This window comes from Saccostrea echinata, unplaced genomic scaffold, assembly GCF_033153115.1.
Source record: "Saccostrea echinata isolate AGI-Se365-2 ecotype Australia unplaced genomic scaffold, CSIRO_AGI_Sech_v1 ptg000024l, whole genome shotgun sequence".
In the NCBI taxonomy this organism is placed as follows: domain Eukaryota; kingdom Metazoa; phylum Mollusca; class Bivalvia; order Ostreida; family Ostreidae; genus Saccostrea; species Saccostrea echinata.
The window spans coordinates 996,207-1,021,878 of record NW_026889773.1 but is presented as its reverse complement, the minus strand read 5'-3'; the positions used below and the strand labels follow the sequence as shown (position 1 = coordinate 1,021,878).

Sequence of the window (25,672 nt, the reverse complement as noted above, 5' to 3'; positions counted from 1 at the left end):
TGCTTTTGAGGTCAGGGAGTGGATTATAAATAAAGAGGGTTGAGATAAGTCAGGAATGGAACAGAAGTGAGTCAGAGCTGGATGAAAATTAGTTTTCAAAACAATTTATTGACAGGATTTTTTTTCCCTATAACATAAAAATATTGATACCGAGACCTGATATATAACATGTACATAACATGTATTTTTCTTGATGATCTGGGAGCATCTTTGTGATATTGTTGTAGGGAGTGTATATAATAACGTACAGTGCAAAAATGTAAAACAAAACTGTTGTGTTTTGTATATATTTAAACTGAACATAAAATACCTAGAACAGGAAGTACATGTTGTCAGCTTATATTTCTACCCTTTTAGAAAATCCTATAGAGATAAAGCAAATCATAATCAGATATCTTTTAATAGTACATTATAATGATACTGGAAAACAAAATTGTAGCACTATATTTCCTTTACACACATAAGTTAGCAATATGTATGATAGAAATCAATTAAACAGCTGTAAAAAACTTAATAAGAAAAGTTATTCATTAGAGAACACTGATGGTCATTCAGATCAATCCACTCCAACAATTTTTTTTTATTTCCCACACTTCACTTTAAATAACACAATATGTTAAAAATTAGACAGTCATTTATAATTTTACGAAGAAACTTCACATAATTGTCAAGTGATATACAAAGAAGTATAGTATATACTTAAGTTATTAACAAATCAGTTTTCGATAACTTGTATGCGTCACTTTGCTGAATTGTGATGACAATACTATCTCGATTACTTAACTCAACGGAACCCTTTTGTGTTGGAAATAGGAAACGTCTGTAACTGGGGACAGCATGCTGAACATTCCATGAACCACGTTAATAAAAATTAAGAGGAGCTAGTTCTCTTGTGTTACGTTTAAAATTTGTTGATACTTTCCACTAAGCTAACTCTTCTGATTAAATTCAACCATTTCTTTCTACTTTTGAAAGTCAATAAAATACTCAAAACATTCCAAATTAGATTACCTACTACCTGAAGTGCAACCCCAGCAATATATTGTTACAGTAATTCTGGAATACCAATTGTTCGAATCTAGTGTAAATTTAGTGAGATTTAGAGCTTCTTCCACTTTGCCGCAAAGAGCGGCAGTAAGTTAGATTACCACGAGGTATTTGACTTAGATAGTAGGTATCAAGTAGAGCATTTCCTTCGGAGCTTTTTTTTTTTTTAACACATTCATTATTGCAGGTGCTGGTAGTATTTTTGTACTGACCACTCATGGAAGTCCTTACTTGGACTTTATAGCACTGGATATTTTTGGCATGAATATCTAGAAATTGGAAAGTTGCAACAATTTTGGACCCCTGGAATATAACATTTGTAAATTGCAATTTGATAAGGCATAAGGCCTAGCCATTTTTGAAATCAAAATTTTAAATCCAAATATTCATGGAGATGTGTGTGTATGTGTGTTTTTTAAAATTCAAATTGTACATATTCCAAGGACATTTGAAATACTGGTACATAAATATTCAGTACATACTATTCACCATGACACAAAGAAAATGGATTTAAGAACCCATCTGTAGTAAATTCTTGGTAGTGAGTGGATAACTATTGTGATATGCATATGGTTGAATGTAGTTTTGTGATTTGATAAAACCTCCTTAGTTAGAGGCAGACAGTTATTGATCAAATAAAACAGACAAACACTGTGTCAGTGTTGAAAGACTTTTAAGATACTGATACACATACCATCCATTAACTTATGTTTATATTATATGGCAACAATAGGTTTCTTTCTGGGAGCATGATGGGAGCTAGAGCCTTTGTTATGTTATCTTTGGCTATGTTTATGTGTTTGAAGTTCAAAGAACCAAATGGCAGTATAAACAATAATTAGTTTATGATGAGGAGAGTCACTGAGCTTAAAATGTGCTCAGACTGAAGAATTTGGGCATTGGTCATCTAGATGTCTAGGGAAGAAGAGATGAATGAGCAGCAAGCAGTCATGGTGGTTTTTGCTGGTGGGTGAGTAGGGAGGATTTGCATCTATTGGATTTGTAACTGCAGGGTTTCAGAGGCTGGCTTTTGTGAATCTTCATTAAAACACTACAAAAGAGCTATGTAATGACAGGATACTCTTAGCAGTAGTCTTGAAATAAGTTTTTTTTGGTCCAGTCCATCAACCGATGATTTTTGTCAGAGAAAGAGAGGGTATAGGAAAGAAACAGGTAACAAATGTGGTCCTGAAATGGGATAATTTGCTCACCCATCAGCAAATGAAATTTGTCAGAATGAAAGCTTATTCACTAGAATGGGGAACTCATTTTCAGTCTCAAAGTGCACAGATCATTCAGAGCTTGAAATACTTCTAGTTTTATAATGATAGAAGCTATAGTTTGTTATTTTGAAATGTGATGTTCTATTTTAGTTCATCAGAAAAATAATTTTTGTGTCAAAATGGTGTTTATGACATTTTTCTGTCAATTCTTGAAAGTATTAGGTTAATTATGGGGGGGGGGGGGTAATTATTGCTTGGCCCAACATGGAAATATTGCTCTGCATTTCCTTCCTGATTGTACAAAACATAAAGAAGTCGCCATTGTCCCAAGTCCAAAAGAAGGAGAATGTAGGTAGGTTAAGGTTTTTGGCAGAATCTGCAAATTTAAACATTTTCTTTACCTCTTTATGCTCGGCGCCGGCATGGTGCAGTGATTAGAGCATCTGCTCAAGAGTCGCGGAGTACAGAGTTGATCCTGACGTCAGGGGTTCAAATCCACTGCGGTACGTGGAGACCGGTCCTTAGGATGAGACCGTATAAACCAAGGCCCCGTGTCGCAGTAGGTGTAGGAACGAAAGAGATCCCTTACTGCTCAATGGATCTCAGTGCCGAGCATAGGTATAAATTTGCAGCCCTCCACCGGCAAGTGGTGTTATGTCCATATGAGTGAAATTTTTTTGAGAGGAACATTAAACAACAAAGGAACATGTTTTTGCTCCAATTCCATGTTTATTAATATGAAGTTTATATGCTAAAAACAATATAAGTTACTTTGAGATAGACAATAACAAGCGTAGATACTAGGGATGTGTGATTTTATCGGTATACCAGTATATCATGATTTTTTATTGCACAATACATATTGTGATACACAGACAAAAATACTGGTATTTAGTAGGTATAATGATATATTTTGGAAATAATTAATTATACTCCACGCAACTAGTTGCGGTGGGTATAATGTTTTTGACCCGTCCGTCAGTCAGTCCGTCAGTCCTGTTTTTTTGTCAGCGCAACTCCTCCTAAACCGCTGCACAGAATTTGGTCAAACTTTGCAGATATTTAGGACACAATGTGTAGATGTGCATATTACCAGGAAATTCCGATTCCTTTATTTTTTCTGGGAATTTCGGCACTTTTCCACTTAGATATTTGGCCATATCTTGAATATAGAGATGAACAGTTTGTCAGCGCAACTCCTCCTAAACCCCTGCACAGAATTTCGTCAACTTTTGCAGATATTTAGGACACAATGTGTAGATGTGCATATTACCAGGAAATTCCGATTCCTTTATTTTTCTGGGAATTTCGGCACTTTTCAACTTAGATTTTTGGCCATATCTTGAATATAGAGATGAACAGTTTGTCAGCACAACTCCTTTTAAACCACTGCACAGAATTTCGTCAACTTTAGCAGATATTTAGGACACAATGTGTTAATATAGATGTGCAGATTACCAGGAAATTCCGATTCCTTTATTTTTCTGGGAATTTCGGCACTTTTCAACTTAGATTTTTGGCCATATCTTGAATATAAAGATGAACAGTTTGTCAGCACAACTCCTTTTAAACCGCCGCACAGAATTTCGTCAAACTTTGCAGATATTTAGGACAGTCACACAGTGTATAGATGTGCATATTACCAGGAAATTCTGATTCCATTATTTTTGCCCCAAGAGTTTTGCCTATTATTGAAGAAACTTTCCAGCTAGGTAATAAGGAAATCCACTAGTGGAATCAGCCTTTGTCGTGACATTTTATGTGAAATATTTTATGACCTTAAAAGACCCCTATTGATTTAGATATCAAAATATTAATGATTTAACACACACACACACACAAAATCTTTGCTCACTTTTTCTTTCATTATATACAGTTTTACAGTTTGAATTTTGATGTTCAAAACTAATTAATTTGAAATCTGGACCACTGGAAGGCATGTTCAGTCAGTGTCAGTCTGGTCTCCTGTTGTGATGCACTCCTTGAATAGTAAGAAACACTTTTCAACTTAGATTTTTGGCCATATCTTGAATATAGAGATGAACAGTTTGTCAGCGCAACTCCTCTTAAACCACTGCACAGAATTAGGTCAAACTTTGCAGATATTTAGTACACAGTGTGTAGATGTGCATATTACCAGGAAATTCCGATTCCATTATTTTTGCCTTAAGAGTTTTGTGTATTATTGAAGAAACTTTCCAGCTAGGTAATAAGGAAATCCACTAGTGGAATCAGCTTTTGTCATGAAATTTTGTGTGAAATATTTTATGACCTTAAAAGTCCCCTATTGATTTTGAGATCAAAATATTAATGATTTAACACACACACACACACAAAATCTTTGCTCACTTTTTCTTTCATTATATACAGTTTTACAGTTTGAATTTCGATGTTCAAAACTAATTAATTTGAAATCTGGACCACTGGAAGGCATGTTCAGTCAGTGTCAGTCTGGTCTCCTGTTGTGATGCACTCCTTGAATAGTAAGAAACAGTGTTTAATAAAAAAAGGAAGTAATAACAGTAAATACAAGAAGATAATTAAAAATAGTGTAATTAAACATAATAATATGAATTAATTGGGTAGTAAAAACTAAGTGGAGAGAATAGCCTTGCTTGGTATTACCTAACATTTTCACCAAATTTCAACTTCATCCTGGTGAGTTTGTACCATCAAGCAGAATTACTTCAGCCTCTGTATCCAGAATTTTTCTTTGCTTTTTCTCTCAGCATAATGACCCATTTTGGGTTATTGTGCAACAGAATTTATGTTCAGTTCAGTTAGTCTGTTTAAATCAGGGGATATTAATCCTAAAACTGTAGTCAATGCATCAAATTGAATGATGTATACCAAATTATGAATAAGATAATTGATATATGGCTCCGTTGTGTTACGTTGAGGATAGTACCCTGTTATTATGTGTAAATGTAAGTACATACATGTCATATATTGTGTATGAGCAGTATAGACAGCTGGGGTATTGACCATTTATAAAACAACAGTTTAGTTTGATTTTTTTTATGATTAACCACAGCTCTCTATAGGGATGTGTAGGTGTGTATTACCGTGGTTATTTACTGGTAATCGAAATGTGGCAAAAATCAACAGAGGACAGTTAGGAAATTGATTAGAAGACCCAGTTCATATGGCTCTTCAGACAGCACTGATTTCAAAACAGATGTTCCAAAACTGAGGAACGGTTACAGTTGATGTAGTATTTCAAGGTTATTCTATTCTTGAGTGAACATGGAAGGAAACGATGTAATCAACTAAAAAGACAATTACAACTTTACTCAGTGTCTTCCTGTGAGGATCCTTATTTAGAACAATCAAGTAGTTGAACAACATTAAACTTGTGGATGATAGTGATAAACATGTAGAGTATGTATATAAGTTATTGGAAATCAGAGGTTATGGATGTAACACAGAGCTTGATATTTGCCTGTAGGGTCTGGTAATATAATACTGGAATCTGCTGGCCTTGGAAATATAACAGAGGAATGTGAAATTCTTATTATAACAAGTTACTGTTTTAAATGGAAATTTTTATCTGAGAAATGTAATATTAACAGATGCAACTCTTATTTCTTTAATTTTTTTTTTTCATGCAATGTTAAGAGTACCCTACAACGTGAGTTTCAATTAAAACTTGGAAACTGAGCTGGAATAGGATATAAAGCTTAAGTAAGGCAGGACTAGAAATCTGTAATTTGATTGCATTCATGTATTAATCAGTCCAAATAGGACAAGATTTTATTTTGTCATTAATGGATTTCCTAATTAATATTTGTTGATGATGTGTTTAAAAATCTGTAACTAATATACATTTTGAAATGAATTCAAGGATCGCATATGATGCATTGATAAATCTTATGAGTAACACGTGTTTCTTTAAATTATAATATGAAACAATTGACCCTTGAATTAACTAGGCAATAACAGTCGGGGTATTTCCGTCTAAATATACTTGATGATTTAATCCTACTTCTGAACTTGATGACCATCTTTGTCAAAGGAATTCAATTTACACATTGTATTGAAATAAGTATATTGCTTTTTGAATAACATTATTTCACAAAGTTGTAATCCTCTTCGGTCTTTAACAGAATCTGTTTGTTTCAGCCTCTAAGGATGTGTTGGAAGAAAGTGTGAGATTGGTTCACCTGATGCTGGAGATAGGTAAGGGAAAACTGTTACCTTTGTTCTGTGAACAGCTCAGATTTCAATTGAACGTACCACACCCTCTTGGCTAGAATACGGTAGTTGATATGGATTGTCTAAGTTAGATGACACTTTGTTGTTCGAGACACTGGAATTGTTTAAGTGGAAAGAAATACTCAGGCAAGCATTTCGGTTATACCTTGATATCAAAATTTCAGCAACTGTTTGCTCATAAGGTTGCAAGTATAAAGAGATTTTTTTTTCATTACAGTTTAGCCTCATTATGCAGTTTTGGAAGAAGGACAAACCAATAGGTATGTTTGAATTTACTCTTGAAACATTTGAGCATTTATCCAGTTTGCAGCAGGCAATATAGTATAATATATGGTTGTTGTGAAAAAAAAAAACCCACATGGATGAGCCATAAATAATGATCTGAAGTTTATTGGATTCATTGACACAATTGCAAAGCATAATACCATAGGACAGATTTAAAACCCATAATCAGGGTGTAATTTATGACATACTGTTACTTGTCGTCTGAGTCTTGTCTCATCTAAAATAGAAATGTTTCAATCATTTCAATTTTCAGCCATTATTGTAAAAGTAGCTGTTATATATTTTTGATTATTAAAATGATGAGTTTGTACTTCCATATAACAACCATTTCCTTATAAATACACTTATTCACTTCCTGTAAAGGGAAAAGGAGAGGGTCCAGGACCAATCATGTCCCTGGAGGTTGTGGTTGGGGGAGGTGTTTGGGGGCTAGCTGATCACTTTAGTCACTTGTGTGTTGTTATGAAATTTTATTGAATAGCTTTGAAAGCAAGCAAATAAATTATAGAAAGACTACTTACTGCTTTAATTAATCATCTGAAGAAAAGGAAAGACTGATATGGAAACTTATTACATAAGATAATTGTTCTCTTATTTAAAAAAATTATAAAACAACAAATTAGATTAACCAGTGTGTTTATTTGTATAGATAGCTGTCTTTTCTGTTGATCTACTCTGGGACAGCATCAGCATTAAGTTTACATGATTAGGAAGAAGGACTCACTTGTAGTCATATCTTCCTTGAGATGATACAAGCTTTTATGTACTTAAAGTTCAATTGAAAACAAGATTTTTTTGTAGAGTAGTACATACATCATTGAATATTGTAAAATAACCCTAAAATCAATAGCACAAACATTATCTTTTGACCAAAATCATTAAAAGATGAGGGGTTCAAGGAATCCATGCTTAAAACAATGTATCTGAAACTTTTCAGCATACATGATGAATAAGTACACTAAATTTAACATGAGATATAACACATTCATTTCCTTCTCCACTGCTTAGAAATCATTATCAGTCTATGTTGGAATTAAAAATTTCAGCCAGTCAGACAGATACTAGTAGCAGTGTTGTGATGCTTTTCTGTCTTATTGCTCAGGGAATCTGTATGAAAATTTGACCAATGTGTGCAATGTTGATTAGAAGAATTCTAAGGAATAGAGAACAAATCCTGTTTCAGCAGGGAGTAGTTCTAATGGCATTTGGAACAATTAACACACAATACTTAAAACACTCCATGTTAATGATAAGTATCTTCTGTCAGTTTTAATACAAGTTGGAGTTAGTACATATTTTTATTATTTATTCTCATAGAAATAGTTGGTTCTCTCTGTGAACCAGTAAATTAGATTAAATGAATGTATAACTTATCACCTCCCTTTGTTTCATCAAATCATGAAAGAAGTGGGTTTTTTTGGAATTTGGAATACTTTGAAGGCTCAGTGAATCATCACTTAATTTGATATAAAAGTAACCAATTTCATCCAAAAACTGGACTGCCTTGGAGAATTTGTAAATGAAATTGAGCACCGGTCCATTTGTTAGGAGAAAGTGACAGTTGTCATAGAGAAAATCTGAATCCTCCATGTGTATCATTATTTCAATATCCATATAAGTATTATGAAGTCTGAACAAATAGCTAGCTCCGCTTAATGGAACCAGCGTACAATCCAAGTATTCAGAAACAAAAGGATCAAGACACATCAATGAATTCTAGGTCCCTCAGTTATTTCCACCTGCAGTTATTCAGAGCAGTGACTCTGAATCAACATTTTATGGATCAGTTGGATATATAATCAATCAGTTATTTTTCTCCCCCAACCTTTTCATGTAGTTTTCATGCACATGATCTGTAGGGATGAATATTTTATGATGAATTCTGTTCTGTTGATAAGAAGATGTTTTTTTTTTAAAAAGATTTCATTATTCATGTAAATAGTCCTCCATTACTTTGTTCAGACACAGAAAAGGTTTCTCCTATTGATCAGTACTATGGATGTTTTGAATCTGTAAGGTGGCTGACATCTTTTCCAAAAAAAAAAAAGGGCAGCTAAGTTTCACTTCCTTCTTAGAGAAGCAAAAATAGAAAGTTGTATTGTGCAATGTTGTAAAACTTCATTTAGTTCAATCATTGGATGTGTATTAAAGGAATGACAAAATTGTTTCATGGAAAAGTATCTGATGTTAGAGGTATGGTACAATTTGGTCTCAATTTTCTGCTTGAGCATCACTTTAATGTTTTATTCATGATAATATGATGAATGGCATGTATTATTCATTGTTCTTCAATACATAATCTAGTTATGTCTGCTATAGTTAGACCAGACATTGTAAATAGGCCAATTAATATCAGAATAAGACCCAGGAGAAAATATAAATAATGTACTCTAATAAATGTTTAAAGAAAAAAAAAATGTATTAATTCTTTCAACTTTGAAAATTGATAGTGCTGCTTTCACAGTTATGTATCGTTTTGTTTTGTAGAACTAGAGCGACACATCAGAGGCAGTGATCCAGAATACAATCTTCAGTTTCAATATGCAGTAAGTAAACATTCAGCTGATCAATTTACCAAAATATATATATGTATACCATTTAGGAGATAATTTCTGTGCACAGACTTTCTATTTATATGCGTTAATGCTGTAAATGTTTGTGATTCAAGTTATAAAGGCCAGTAATGTTTGGTGAACATATAGGATATGAATATTTCAGTGACTTCACTTTTTATTGCAAAACTGGTATTGGTATATAAATTAAGTTGTGCTTATATACTGAAGTTTATCAATCAAGTACATGCATGTATAAAAAAAGAGAGAAAGTTAGGGTCATTATGTAAATAAATAGCAGTGATAAATATTGTTTCAAAGATGAAATCAAATTGCGGAGGCATTTTCAAGGACAAATTAAGAACATGTGCAAAATATTTTGAAGTTTATTTTCTTATTCCCTTGTTACAGTGTCTCAATATGTAATGCTGTACACCTCTTCTAAACAAATTTTGAGAAAGATAGTACCTCCTAAAATACATTTTTGGGGTAATTTTGGTACCTGTGTTATAGTAAGACTGAAAATTTTAACACGTACCACTGGTTGCACATGTTTGTTTTACACATGTATGATGTTGACAGTGTCATATTACCTGTCAATAAATTTTATGACAAAATCTTAATGCCTTTCATTAAGGAACACTTTCAGCTCATTCAGAAGTCGATTTTGGATTGTGCAGTTATGTGCTCTTCATGAACAGAATGGTTTTGATAAAGTTAATATATCAATAGGTTTGATACCAAGTTTATTTGGGTAAATCAGTTGCTACAGAGATTGATTTGGGCCAAGAATGTACTCTTATATGTCACATGTATCTGGTTTTGAATTCATTAGAATGGTCCATACAGAACCGGACTAACATAAACTTATTGAAAGTTAATATAGACCCCTTGGCATGCTGAAGTTACTACAACCTGTGCCAATATTAAAGCTAGTCTCAGGGTGACCTTTTATTTGGCTTGAACAGGGAAGGTGCATTGTCATCTAGTATCAAAGCATGGATGATGGATAAAGGTTAAATTTTGATTTGGGTTCCATGCTTCAGGCTGTAAATATACAGGGTTTGTAAGCTAGGGAGGATTTTCAACTCTTAATAAAATTTTGAGAGTTTTATGCCATAGTATTCTACATTGTGTACATAAATGCGAATTACAATAAGTTTAAGTGAAAAGGGTGCTGGGCATTAAGACTCCAGAAAAGTAACAGGGGCCAAATATTTCCACAAGACAACCAGAAAACATTTTAGGCATCAAATTATACTGATACACATTGTTATTTTTTGTTTTTCTGTCAACATTCACCAATATACAAATTTGTCAGAATGTTTTATTGTTCTCGTTTTCTTTTTATTAAATTAATGAATTTTTGTTAAGAGTTGCATAGTAAATTTATGTCCTTCATTAATCTTAAATTAATGATACATCAGGGAGTAGTAATTATTTACCCGAATATTGTTGGCTTTAAAAGGTAAAAAAATCACAATTGGGTTGCTATACAGAGAAAGTAGATATTATGTAGCTCCTCTTCTTATGCAGGTAAAGTAGTAGAGGTCTGTGACGTGAAATCCCTTCAGTGATTCAGTTCAGGAAAAATCCATTGTTTAGATGTGATGTAATTCTTCGTGATGTCTTAATAAGCCCACTTTTATTGGTCCCACTGGCCACTGCAACAAAATCAGAGAACAGACATTGATGCCCAGTAAATACCCATATATTTAGTTGCAAGGCTCGTGTTTGTCAAGTGCCATGGACTGAAAACGATAGTTATAGTTGGGAGACCCCCCCCCCCTTCCTTGAAAAAAACCCTCCTAGTACCCCCCCTTTCTTTTCATCATGTGTTTGCAATTTTTGATTTTATGTTGGATGAACAATATTTTTCATGAAAAGCTATGGAAATTGGTTTCATTTGATTAAACTCCTCTTGGATTTTGTGTCAACCCATGCAAGCAGTGATTGATTTCTGCATGAATCACTGATTCAGAATTGATTTGAGGCAGATGAAGTTTGGACCTTAGAGTAAATACAGACACAGGAGTAATTAAAGAAGCACCTCAGGAGACAGCTTAGCACTAAGACAATGAAGGGTATGACCATGCCGAAATTACTATAGCCACAGCAGAAAGGGGAATTTTTTACAGTGAAGTCCAAACATACATTTCATCAGGATTCTGGTCATAATAATTTGTGTTTAGAAAGCTTACATAGTGGGTTTTATGAAGATTGGAGACTGGATTTTGATAAATCACATGCTGAAACCTTTTGAATTGACAATACAATGTACATGTATAAGGATTTCAGTCATGCTGTTAAAGGTTAAATCTGCTCACATAGTCTTATAAAAATGATCTTCATGTAGATACTTTATATCCTCATACTAAATAAAACTTGGGATGGGGTATTTTGGTTTTACCTCCATCTGTCTACACATCACTTTTACATTCCCTAATTTTAGGAGTTAATTAAACTATGAGATAGGTACGCAGTTGTATACAGAAGAGTTGCAAATCTATTTATATAGGTAATTTAAAATTCATGGGTTTCAATCCTTTTGTAATTGAGTGTTATGACCATTTATTGACTGATAATTAAAAAAAATATTTTTGATACACATTTGTATATAATATAAAAGATTAAGATAAAGCTTTATGGGATTTCAACCCTGAAAGTCTAGAGTTATATATGGCTCTTTGTGGACAGAATATTAACCAACTTTGAGACCTATTGAATCAATATAAAGTACATTTCTATGCTGGACTTTGCTGAGGGATTTAAATTTCAAAGGAATTTTTACTTTAACCCTTTACTGTCTGAAAATCTGTGAAAATTTTGTTTTCCTGAAGATTTTTTGACTAACCTTGAGAACATAGATATGTCTTTGGTTCATCTCTGACCAATTTTCATAATTCAAAGTCATGGAGTTTTAAAATAAATCGAGCACATTATGTTAACCTGCTTCTCTTTTTCCCTTCAGTATATAAATGGGTTATACAATGTATTGTATGTATTGTTGTCTTTCAGGAATTTATATATTATTATGTAAAATCCCAGGATGCTTTGCCCATATATTTCATAATGTTGCTATGACTGTTATTATTTCATGCTGAGGGTTTGGATTAAAACAATACATGTGATTATCGAGAAATTTTTTTTATACAATAATGTCACTTAAAAAGTAATTTTTAAAAGTCTATTGTAATACTGTATAAACTGGGTTGGGACAGTGCGAGAAGCAGTTAACAAAAAAGAGTAAATTGTTCAAACCCAGTTAATATAAATTGGGTAGCTATTAAATTCATTCCTTTTAATTTAGTTTTAATTCATTTAATGTAAGAAAAAAAAAGATTTCCCTTAAAAAAGACTTCAAATTGTACAAAATTTAAATGTAACATTAGGCAGAGTGATACATTTTTGACGCAAAGTCATTGTGATGTAGGCAACCCAATTTATATGATATTAAGTAAATTGTTTATCTAATAAAATACCCTGTTATAACTAGAATTCAGTTATGTATATAGATTGGGTCTGGGAGAATTTTGGGTAAAACAGCAAGCAATAAACTTTGCTCATTTTATGCACGTGTATAAAAATAGAATCCTAGATATATACCTCCAAGAGTGCACTGCATTTATGGATAATTTGTCAAAATGCTTTCTATATAAACATACTGTCCAATCTGACTTCTGTAAAATGCAATCCTATTTAACAAAACCTTTTCAGAGTAATTTAAAAAAGCATATTTCCTGCATTAGACTTTCGTCTCATTATCTTAACATAGAATGCGGAAGGTACCAAGGCAAAAGTAGAGAGGATAGATTTTGCGATGTTTGTAATACACGTGAAATAGAAGATGAATTCCATTTCATTCTTCAATGCCCTAGATATCTAAATTTAAGAAAAAATATATAAATGAATATTATTACGAATCGCCAAGTACTTTTAAATTAATCCAATTGTTGGGTACCAACCGCATATCTACCTTAGTTGGTGTGGGGAAATATATTCATTATTCTCTAATATTCCGTAACGAAGATCAATCAGGTTAACCTAATTTCTATCTGTGTAAGGTTTATATTTTCAGATGTCTGTACATTAAAACATCATTGCTTTATATTGTATTATAACTTTGAATTATGTATTGTACTGCTTATTGTATTGTACTTATTTTGTTCAATATATTATTGTTTACTATAAATGAGTGGAACTGTGGGACTGAGGAACACTTGACCAGGGATTTCACCCCCCAGTTTATGCTCACTGAGAGTCTTAAATTTTGTAATATATGTTATTATATGTTAATTTTGTAAACTGATGGGCTGTATTGCCCAAAGTTATATCCTGAATAAACTAATATATTAATAAAGTGAATGATATTAGATATAAAGGTAAACATTGGTATTTTGAATATCATGCATATGTCAAAGTGTGGTGGAAGTCCAAACCACCTTTATTTCATGTATTTTAACCTTGATATCTGGAATCTTTGGATACCTCAGACAAAGTATTCTAAGTTTGAGAGAACATGGTTTTACTGTATATATCAGAAATAACAAAAATCAATCATTCTTATTCTATTACAGAACAATTACATCTGTACGTCTAAGTACTCTGTCGTCTCATTTGTGCCGAAGAATCTCCTGGAACAGTTTCAGAGGATTGCCAACTTCTACTTCTTATGTCTACTTATTCTACAGGTACTGTGTATTATTTTTTTCAAAGTGCAAGTTAACTTTTTCTAATTCTAAATTGATATCTTAAAAAAAAGAAGGAAATGGTGCATTTTGCTCACTAGAGGGAAATGTTTCTGTTGAAGTTTTGTCATCTGTCCGTGTAAATGTTCCATATTGTAAAAACAATTTGAATTCATTATCATTCTATTATTTCTGATTTTCTGAGAAATCTTCCATTTATTCCCTGTTGAATTTCTGATATTGTCAACAAACATAGCAAAAATTTTCCTTCAGTATTCCCAGGGAAGTCTTGTTGCATTTTGGCATGAATAAACAACCAATCAGGAGATATGACTGCCACACATTGCCCCAAACAAGAGTGTCTTAAGTGTGTGCGTGGGCTTCTGGTTGAGATTTATGTACAGCAGATAGAATATTGAATCTACCTACCAATATCAAAATGGACTTACTTGTGGACAGAAACTCATATATGACTTAAAAACTAAGTTACTTGAATGATAAGAATATTCTGATCAGGTTTATGAGTCATTTTGAAATGTCTCCTGTGCATCTGTGAGTCATATTGAGCTGATTTGTCGAAAACAAATTCCATAGGGTATCTGTAGATTTACTTTTTAAAAATTTCAAATTGGATATTTTCTACCTCTTCAATGAATAAAAATTTGATAAATGTTATTGATAAACCTCAATGAATTGTCAAATTGTTAATGAACTTGGATCAAATGTAGGGTTATCTATAATTCTTTCTTGTAGTAAAAATAAAACCTATGGCATATAAATTAAACGCTAGAAAACCTGCATTTTTTAAAATTTTGAGTGTGTTAATTGATGAAAATTGATTTTGATTTATAATTAAGTGTAAAAAATGCTTTTAGTTGACACTGTGAGTATAAGTCCTGAAACCAGTGTATATTAGAAAACTGTAGTAATTTGAGGCAATAATTCAATTCACTTTATTGACAATTACCATGTCGGCATACAGTCATGACATAAAACGAATTAACAAGAATAATACATACATATACAAAGTGACAAATGTGAGTTGAACAAAACAATGTAGAGTATATTCACATATTTCTAAGTATTCATTGCTGACTTTCTTTTCTGGTGTCAAAGCACTTTTTCAAAAAACAACATATCCTTCTAGCAGTTGTAATATTTGTAGGATTGACAATTTTTCTAATGGGATTATCACTAGTATATGTGTTTACATTAAATATATCAGTATAATTGCATCTAAATTGGTCATACTTTGAACAGTATAGAACAAAATGTTTTTCATCTTCAATTAATAATTTACATGAATAGCATAAACGTTTTTCTCTAGGAATAGGGGGTTTACAGTATCTGCCCGTTTCAATATACAATGGATGGGCACTGATCCTTAATTTTGTTAATACAGATCTAAAACTTTATATAATACATGTACTGAATTCAGAATATTAATTGGAACAAATTTTGTGCATCTCTCAGATGTCTTTGGTTAAATATTGTTTTGTTTACCATCATAATTATCTAGACTTTTTAAAATAAAAAATCATCGATAAAATACTTAAAGTAGGTTCATTATCTCAGTGCATTTCTCTCAAGAATCATGGTCTGATTATGTAATCTGCTTTGCAAAAGTTATTACATCACTAATTCTATTTGCCAGCAAAATCACACAAATCTCAATAAACACCAAGGATGGGGGGTGTGCAGGAAGAAATTGAGTTTTCTGGAAGTGATATCTTGCATTTAATCAGATAAACACTGGGTTTTACGATCATTAGTAGAGCACAGTGACTTCTTGAAGCTTAATGATACATGCGTGGTGTGTGGCAATATGACAGAACAATTTGTAAAATGACAGACAGTGTGATCAAGTTCTATTGGCAATTGTTCATGAGTTTTTAAAGATAGCACTTGAAAATAAGAAAAATAAAATTACAATGAAATGTGCATGTAGGACAAGATACTGAAACAATATGATGGATGGAATTGTAGAAGAAATACTTCTAGTCATTTAGAAAAGGGGGTCAAGGTCATGATACTTGATGATGTATCCAATAACCCTCATCAAAGTCATTATGAGGCATGCTACTGTACTGTTAAGTTGCAAAATATTTCTTTGAATAGCTATCATAATGGTCATGAATTTCAAACCACAAGGGAGGGTTTTCATGAGGAATTAATATTAGTAAAGTACAAGAAGGGAGATTGAGTTTAAGAAGAATACACTTTCTTTATCGAGCATTTTTAATATTTTGTTTGTCTTTTATATTGTAATGCAGATCTTTGATCAGGTTTATAATCTCACTCAACAGATATTGCTGGACAAGTACTAGTCCGTATCATACTTTATATTTACTAGTTTTTATTTAGTCAGTAATGGGAATTTTAAGCTAAAGTGTAAAGATCGACATAACATGTTTCAGATTACAGCTTGCATTTGGAAAAAAAATGTATTGCTTACTTTTCAAGAAAATTATAAGGAAAACCAAATTTAGAGAGAGAAAAAATATGTATCATTTGATATTCTAAAATTTACAGTGAAATTAATGTCTCCATGTTTTTGATTAACTGTGGTAATTTCAAAAAGGGAAGCTAACTTCAACAGAAAGTAATTGAGTTAGACATATTAACTAGATTAACTGCTTCTTGTTTACATTTTTCAAGTATGAGAAAAACAATTATAATGACATCACATCATCTCTGCTATTAATCCCACTGAAGAATATTTACTGTAAGTATGAGATGCATATGTTCAGCTTGCATTATCTATTGCTGTACTATTAAAACAGATACATGTATGATGTCACTTGTTAGACACTCAGTTTAGGGAAACAGAGAAGTGGATCAGTCTATTTCATAAACTTGTAAATATTGACGTAAATGTAAAAACTCAAAAAAAACAAGATGTGTTTGTGTGAAACCACTTATGCCCCCGTATGGCAACTTATAGTGAAGGTTAAACTTTCTCAAATGCAAATCAAATATGTTGGTGCCCGAAGTAAGGTCTTGTCTCAAGGAAATAGCCTTTGAAATATGAAAGCCCCAGCAGCAACCATTGAATAGATATGGAGAAGGTTAAAGTTTTTTCAAAAGTAAGTAAACATCAAGGTCAAGGTCAAACGGTAAAAATTAATGGTGCCCAAGGAAAGGCCTTCTCACAAGAAATACACATGTGAAATATGAAAGCCCAAGCAAAAAAAAAACGTTCAAGAGTTATGACCAAGGTTAAAGTTTTCGAAAAGTAGGTCAAACTCCAAGGTCAAGGTCAAAGGGTCAAAGTTGTTGGTTCTTATCACAAGTATTACGTATGTGAAGAATGAAAGCCCTAGCACCAACCATTCGAAAGTTATGTCCAAGGTTAAAGTCGGGTAAAATTTTGCAAAAAACTGGGTCAACCTCCAAGGTCAAGGTCTAAAGGTCAAATATGATGGTATCCAAAGAAATGTCTTGTCACAAGGAATACACATGTGAAATATGAAAGCCATAGCTCCAACCAATCAAAAGTTATTGGCAATGTTAAAGTTTTTGCAGACTAACAGACAGACAGACAGATGGACGGGGCAAAAGCTATATACCCCCGAATCTTCAATTACGAGGGCATAAATATTTAGTATATGTCAAAGCATAAAATTTGTTCAAGATTTATTTATATAATCAATAATTGAAATAATTTTTGTATCTGTAATATTCTATTATATTACAGTCTATCACATAGTCAGTTGAATCATGTGACTTAGTGTCCTTTTCATCCTTTAAAGGATTAGAAGGGGTTTTCCATGTGAATCATATATACTATTCATCCTTCCAGATGGCTGAGCGTTTGAGGCCTCCAAAATATCTACTTTTTACAAGTGCTCTAAAATTGAAGAAATATTGCCACTGAGACTTGAAACACTAGTGGTTATTTTACAGTTTTAATTTGCATTTGCTTTTTAAAATATTTTGCATGAAATGAATTTGATGATTTGTAGTATATTTTATTTGATTATTAAGAAATATCACAGTAGGACAAATTCATGAATAGATGTGTATGTATTATATTCCATTCCCTTGCTAATTAAAATTATCTTTCACTTTTTAGCTCACCTGAGCCGAAGGCTCAAGTGAGCTTTTCTGATCACATTTTGTCCGTCGTCCGTCCGTCCGTCCGTCCGTCTGTCCGTCTGTCTGTCTGTCTGTCCGTCTGTCTGTAAACTTTTCACATTTTTGACTTCTTCTCAAGAACCACTGGGCCAATTTTGACCAAACTTGGTACAAAGCATCCTTGGGTGAAGGGGAATTTAAATTGTTAAAATGAAGGGCCAAGTCCCCTCACAAGGGGAGATAATCAAGAGAAGACAAAAATAGGGTGGGGTCATTAAAAAATCTTCTTCTCAAGAACCACAGGGCCAGTAAAGCTGAAACTTATATGGAAGCATCCTGGGGTAGTGTAGATTCTAAATTGTTCAAATCATGACCCCCGGGGGTAGGGCGGGGCCACAATGTGGAATCAATGTTTTACATAGAAATATATAGGAAAAATCTTTAAAAATCTTCTTCTCAAGAACCACTGAGCCAGAAAAGCTGAAACTTATGTGGAAGCATCCTGGGGTAGTGTAGATTTTAAATTGTAAAAATCATGACCCCCGGGGGTAGGGCGGGGCCACAAGAGGGAATCCAAGTTTTACATTGAAATATATAGGAAAAATCTTTAAAAATCTTCTTCTCAAGAACCACTGAGCCAGAAAAGGTGAAACTTAAGTGGAAGCATCCTGGGATAGTGTAGATTCTAAATTGTTCAAATCATGACCCCCGGGGATAGGGCGGGGACACAATAGGGAATCCAAGTTTTACATTGAAATATATAGGAAAAATCTTGAAAAATCTTCTTCTCAAGAACCACTGAGCCAGAAAAGCTGAAACTTATGTGGAAGCATCCTGGGATAGTGTAGATTCTAAATTGTTCAAATCATGACCCCCGGGGGTAGGGCAGGGCCACAATAGGGAATACAAGTTTTGCATTGAAATATATAGGAAAAATCTTTAAAAATCTTCTTCTCAAGAACCACTGAGCCAGAAAAGCTGAAACTTATGTGGAAGCATCCTGGGATAGTGTAGATTCTAAATTGTTCAAATCAGGACCCCCGGGGATAGGGCAGGGCCACAATAGGGAATACAAGTTTTGCATTGAAATATATAGGAAGAATCTTTAAAAATCTTCTTCTCAAGAACCACAGAGCCAGAAAAGCCGAAACTTACGTGGAAGCATCCTGGGGTAGTGTAGATTTTAAATTGTTCAAATCATGACCCAGGGGATAGGGCGGGGACACAATAGGGAATCCAATTTTTACATTGAAATATATAGGAAAAATCTTTAAAAATCTTCTTCTCAAGAACCACTGAGCCAGAAAAGCTGAAACTTATGTGGAAGCATCCTGGCATAGTGTAGATTCTAAATTGTTCAAATTGTGACCCCCAGGGATAAGGCGGGGCCACAATAGGGAATACAAGTTTTACATTGAAATATATAGGAAGAATCTTTAAAAATCTTCTTCTCAAGAACCACTGAGCCAAAAAAGCTGAAACTTATGTGGAAGCATCCTGGGATAGTGTAGATTCTAAATTGTTCAAATCATGGCCCCGGGGGTAGCTCGGGGCCACAATAGGGAAACATTGAAATATATAGGAAAAATCTTTAAAAATCTTCTCAAGAACCACTGGACCAGAAAAACTGAAACTTATGTGGAAGCATCCTGGGGTAGTGTAGATTCTAAATTGTTCAAATCAGGACCCCCAGGGGTAGGGCAGGGCCACAATAGGGAATACAAGTTTTGCATTGAAATATATAGGAAAAATCTTTAAAAATCTTCTCAAGAACCACAGAGCCAGAAAAGCCGAAACTTACGTGGAAGCATCCTGGGGTAGTGTAGATTTTAAATTGTTCAAATCATGACCCCGGGGGTAGGGCGGGGCCACAATAGGGAATACAAGTTTTGCATTGAAATATATAGGAAAAATCTTTAAAATCTTTAAAAATCTTCTTCTCAAGAACCACAGAGCCAGAAAAGCCGAAACTTACGTGGAAGCATCCTGGGGTAGTGTAGATTTTAAATTGTTCAAATCATGACCCAGGGGATAGGGCGGGGCCACAATAGGGAATCCAATTTTTACATAGAAATATATAGGAAAAATCTTTAAAAATCTTCTTCTCAAGAACCACTGAGCCAGAAAAGCTGAAACTTATGTGGAAGCATCCTGGCATAGTGTAGATTCTAAATTGTTCAAATCGTGACCCCCGGGGATAGGGCGGGGCCACAATAGGGAATACAAGTTTTACATTGAAATATATAGGAAAAATCTTTAAAAATCTTCTTCTCAAGAACCACAGAGCCAGAAAAGCCGAAACTTATGTGGAAGCATCCTGGGGTAGTGTAGATTCTAAATTGTTCAAATCATGACCCCGGGGGTAGGGCGGGGACACAATAGGGAATCCAATTTTTACATTGAAATATATAGGAAAAATCTTTAAAAATCTTCTTCTCAAGAACCACTGAGCCAGAAAAGCTGAAACTTATGTGGAAGCATCCTGGGATAGTGTAGATTCTAAATTGTTCAAATCGTGACCCCCGGGGATAGGGCGGGGCCACAATAGGGAATACAAGTTTTACATTGAAATATATAGGAAGAATCTTTAAAAATCTTCTTCTCAAGAACCACTGAGCCAAAAAAGCTGAAACTTATGTGGAAGCATCCTGGGATAGTGTAGATTCTAAATTGTTCAAATCATGACCCCGGGGGTAGGGCGGGGCAACAATAGGGAAACATTGAAATATATAGGAAAAATCTTTAAAAATCTTCTCAAGAACCACTGGACCAGAAAAACTGAAACTTATGTGGAAGCATCCTGGGGTAGTGTAGATTCTAAATTGTTAAAATCATGACCCCGGGGGTAGGGCGGGGCCACAATAGGTATTACAAGGGGGGAAGTCTGGTAATGAACAGCATGGCCAAAGTTACTCAGGTGAGCGATGTGGCCCTTGGGCCTCTTGTAGTTAGATATCTACCATAATATATATGTACTTTAATTACAAAATTTCTTCTTTTTTTTTGAATTTTGATTGACAAAGTTTTTTTTTTCTATCAGAATGATATGTCATGGATTTTCTTTTTTATCAGAATGATATCCCTTGGATTTTCTTTTTAACAGAATGATATGTCATGGTTTTTCTTTGTATTAGAATGATATGTCATGATATGAATTTGACATGTTTTCTGCAGTTAATGCACTGTATAAACACATATCTATCTTGAATTTATTTTGGATCTGTCTTGATATAAATTTTTTTTTTCAGTATTTATATAATCAACAGACTCCTTTTTTGCCAGTTTCTTTCAGAGAAGCTGCTATTTCACAACCATCATTACGGATTGAAGTCCTTAACCCTTGGCTTTTTGTCATTTTCCTTTATTTTGGAGCATGTAGATATCTGCACTAACACATGACAAATCTCATTACAGGTGATACCGGCAATTAGTTCTTTGCCCTGGTATACCACTTTGCTGCCCCTGGCCTTTGTATTAGGGATTTCTGCCATTAAAGACCTTGTTGATGATGTTGTAAGTTTGCACACCATAGTGAATGACCTTTAACCTTGGTATTGTGTGACTTTTTTGCCTGGGTGCTTGTTTAGTAAACAAGTAGTTTATACCTCAACTGCTTTTTAAACCCTCTTACATATATAATTATTGGACCAAATTGTACACTTATTACAAGATTCAGCTTGTTCTGCAAAGAAAAAAAGATTTCAACATCATCAAGGCTTAATACTGTCAAAAAGTGTTGTTGATTTTCAAAAGGTGTGGTTGCATTCAGAATTAAATCATCATAACAAAATTTTAGATGACCAATTTCTTTATCTTAAATTATTATCAACCATGCTAAGTTCACAAATTAATCAAAATTTTTGCAGTCCATGTAGAAGGAAATGAAGATGATTTATTTTTGTAAAATGCTTGGTATCTATCTGATATCATTTGATTAGTCATATATAAACTATGAAACTTTAGTTATGATACAGAGAGCTGCAAAGTAGAAGTCTCAACTTAATAACTGTACAATTTGTGAAGAAAACAGTATCCACATTTATTCTTTCTGCATGTTCATATAGTTCTGTTTTAGTTTGTATGAACTTTTATGGTAGTATGCAAAATAACCTTGGCTTGGTCCTATGTTCTTTCTCTTCTAAAATTCACACTCTCACACATTTTAAAACCCAGCTTTCCTTTGCTATATTATTTTTCAGCAAAACCTTTCAGATGCAGACAATCCAAGCTTCAACCAGACCCAAAAAAACCAATTTGGAGAAAGTTTTGGATGGGGAAAACAATATTGCTTTCACAATAACTAATTATAGATTATTAAACTTGCTTCCCTTTAGCTAATTCCAGCAATATCATCCCTGACACCGCTCACCACTGTGATCCCTTTGGTGGTAGTATTAGGCGTGTCAGCTGTCAAAGATGCCATTGATGATTTTGTGAGTTTCCATTTTTCTTCAAATCCTGCTGATTTGATTTTAAGTTTTAGACAATTTCCAGTTTCTACTTTATTTCTTGTTACTTATTTCTATTTATTTATTTTTATCAAAAGAGAATAAGTACAGACAATATTTTACATTTAGATTTTCATTATTTTATGTGAAACTGATTTAAATTTCTAAAATATTTCTTGGTAAAATAATTTTCTTTTCTGTACATTCATTGACTTTTTATTTTTTGAAAGTATTTCATTGAATTTTTAAGTGGTTTTACTTTTGATGTTTGAAGACAGGAAAATTTATGCATTCATTGGTTAAGTTTAATTTTTTTTTTTTTTTTAAGTAACCTTATCCTTGCTGTATGTGCATCCAACTTCTTAAGAAAATTTTTAAAATAGTATTTCTCCTTTAGTCATAATTAAATCAAACTTGGAACAAATGTAAATATTTGTAGATAAATTATATTCATTGTCAATTTCCTGAAATAATGAGCAAGCTGTTGCTAGGAACACATCCAAAATTATGTATTATTTCAAAATAATCCTCACTCACATTTATAGGAGATGTCAGAGCAACTTCTCAAATTGAAAATCAAAATCCATGTGCATAGTCTACCATTTCCCCAAATTTTTTAGTCAAAGAGCAACAGTCCTATCAGAGCCTTCAGGTTTTTTAAGCCAAAAAAAATTGCAAATGTCAAGTAGAAGGGAATGGGGTTTTTGCTTCTGGTTTTAATGCTGGGTTGATTATATAGATAATTTGTTTACTTTATGCTGCTAGATTAAGATAGGACTCTGTATCAATATGCTAGTGCCCTATATAGTAATAAACTTGTTTGCTGTTTTGCCATCTATCCAACTTTCATGTGAAACTGAGAACTAAATAACTTCATAAATGCGACACAGGTAGAGAATAGTTTACAGAAGACTCGAGAATTGGGGATCATAAATGAAAAAGGTCAAGATTTTTTTTATGTATCTGTCAAAATTTTCAAGTGATGCAGTAGCACTCAAGTGTTTTTTTTTTAAATCCTAATGACTTCTTATAGAGAATATTAAGCAGAGAAAGAACAAGGTTAAAGGTCATGACAATGAAAAATTCTGTCAACAAATTTTTGCTAATGATAATAAGATCCCCTTAAACCATATGGTTTTATATTCACTGCACAGACTGTTTATATCTAAGGTCAAGAAGAAGAGATAAGATATTGATGTCTGTCAACACTTTTAACCTAAATGCTTGCAATAACTCATTGACAAAAGATATCTGGTCACTGGGTCACTGAAGGACCTTTAATGACTTTATCAGTTTTGAAGATTTTCTGAATTCTAAAGCATTGAGATTTTTGACAATGGTTTTATGTTTTTTTTTTATTTTGGTTTCTTATTTTCCAGGGGATTGTAGTATTTGCCACTAGTTTAATGGGTCCATTTTTGGGGGATGGAATATTGTCACTTTTTTGTGCCTGGCTTTCCTTAAAAGCAGGGAATATTAATTTGGGTCTGTCCATCCCTCATTCTGTCTATATCACTTTAGTTTCCTGAGGTGGTATCTGAAAGTCCCATTGAAATGAAATTTTATATCATTACTCCTAATGACTTAAATTAGATCCCTATTGATTTTTAGGTCAAAAGGCTAAGGTAAAAGATTAATAATACAAGGGTTGATCCAAAAGTGATATCACATTTTATATCATTACTCCTAAGGTAAAAGATTAATAATACAAGGGTTGATCCAAAAGTGATATCACATTTTATATCATTACTCCTAAGGTAAAAGATTAATAATACAAGGGTTGATCCAAAAGTATTATCACATTTTATATCATTACTCCTAAGGTAAAAGATTAATAATACGAGGGTTGATCCAAAAGTGATATCACATTTTATATCATTACTCCTAAGGTAAAAGATTAATAATACAAGGGTTGATCCAAAAGTGATATCACATTTTATATCATTACTCCTAAGGTAAAAGATTAATAATACAAGGGTTGATCCAAAAGTGATATCACATTTTATATCATTACTCCTAAGGTAAAAGATTAATAATACAAGGGTTGATCCAAAAGTAATATCACATTTTATATCATTACTCCTAAGGTAAAAGATTAATAATACAAGGGTTGATCCAAAAGTGATATCACATTTTATATCATTACTCCTAAGGTAAAAGATTAATAATACAAGGGTTGATCCAAAAGTGATATCACATTTTATATCATTACTCCTAAGGTAAAAGATTAATAATACGAGGGTTGATCCAAAAGTAATATCACATTTTATATCATTACTCCTAAGGTAAAAGATTAATAATACAAGGGTTGGTCCAAAAGTGATATCACATTTTATATCATTACTCCTAAGGTAAGATTAATAATACAAGGGTTGATCCAAAAGTGATATCACATTTTATATCATTACTCCTAAGGTAAAAGATTAATAATACAAGGGTTGATCCAAAAGTGATATCACATTTTATATCATTACTCCTAAGGTAAAAGATTAATAATACAAGGGTTGATCCAAAAGTGATATCACATTTTATATCATTACTCCTAAGGTAAAAGATTAATAATACAAGGGTTGATCCAAAAGTGATACAACATTTTATATCATTACTCATAAGGTAAAAGATTAATAATACGAGGGTTGATCAAAAAGTGATATCACATTTTATATCATTACTCCTAAGGTAAAAGATTAATAATACGAGGGTTGATTCAAAAGTAATATCACATTTTGTATCATTACTCCTAAGGTAAAAGATTAATAATACAAGGGTTGATCCAAAAGTGATATCACATTTTATATCATTACTCCTAAGGTAAAAGATTAATAATACAAGGGTTGATCCAAAAGTGATATCACATTTTATATCATTACTCCTAAGGTAAAAGATTAATAATACAAGGGTTGATCCAAAAGTGATATCACATTTTATATCATTACTCCTAAGGTAAAAGATTAATAATACAAGGGTTGATCCAAAAGTGATATCACATTTTATATCATTACTCCTAAGGTAAAAGATTAATAATACAAGGGTTGATCCAAAAGTAATATCACAACTGCTATAAAATCTGAAATAATCGAATATTATCAACAAACTTTTGATACTAATACTATGTAGATACTAATACCCCAGTCTAT

The 25,672-nt window shown here is 32.9% G+C and overlaps 1 protein-coding gene across 2 annotated transcripts in view; it reads left to right on the top strand.

The window, feature by feature from the left end:
- The first annotated feature begins 6,389 nt into the window (after window positions 1-6,389).
- LOC133191685 (phospholipid-transporting ATPase ID-like) overlaps window positions 6,390-25,672 on the top strand; it is a 43,090-nt gene continuing 23,807 nt past the window's right edge. The window contains exons 1-5 of one of the 2 annotated variants that reach the window (XM_061327419.1): window positions 6,390-6,449; window positions 6,703-6,745; window positions 9,258-9,316; window positions 13,900-14,013; window positions 22,422-22,520. In XM_061327419.1, coding sequence (XP_061183403.1) covers window positions 6,715-6,745; window positions 9,258-9,316; window positions 13,900-14,013; window positions 22,422-22,520 — 303 coding nt within the window. In that variant the 5' untranslated portion in view covers window positions 6,390-6,449; window positions 6,703-6,714. Of the gene's footprint in view, window positions 6,450-6,702; window positions 6,746-9,257; window positions 9,317-13,899; window positions 14,014-21,501; window positions 21,601-22,421; window positions 22,521-25,672 lie in introns of both variants that reach the window. The other variant, XM_061327420.1, reaches the window with a different exon arrangement.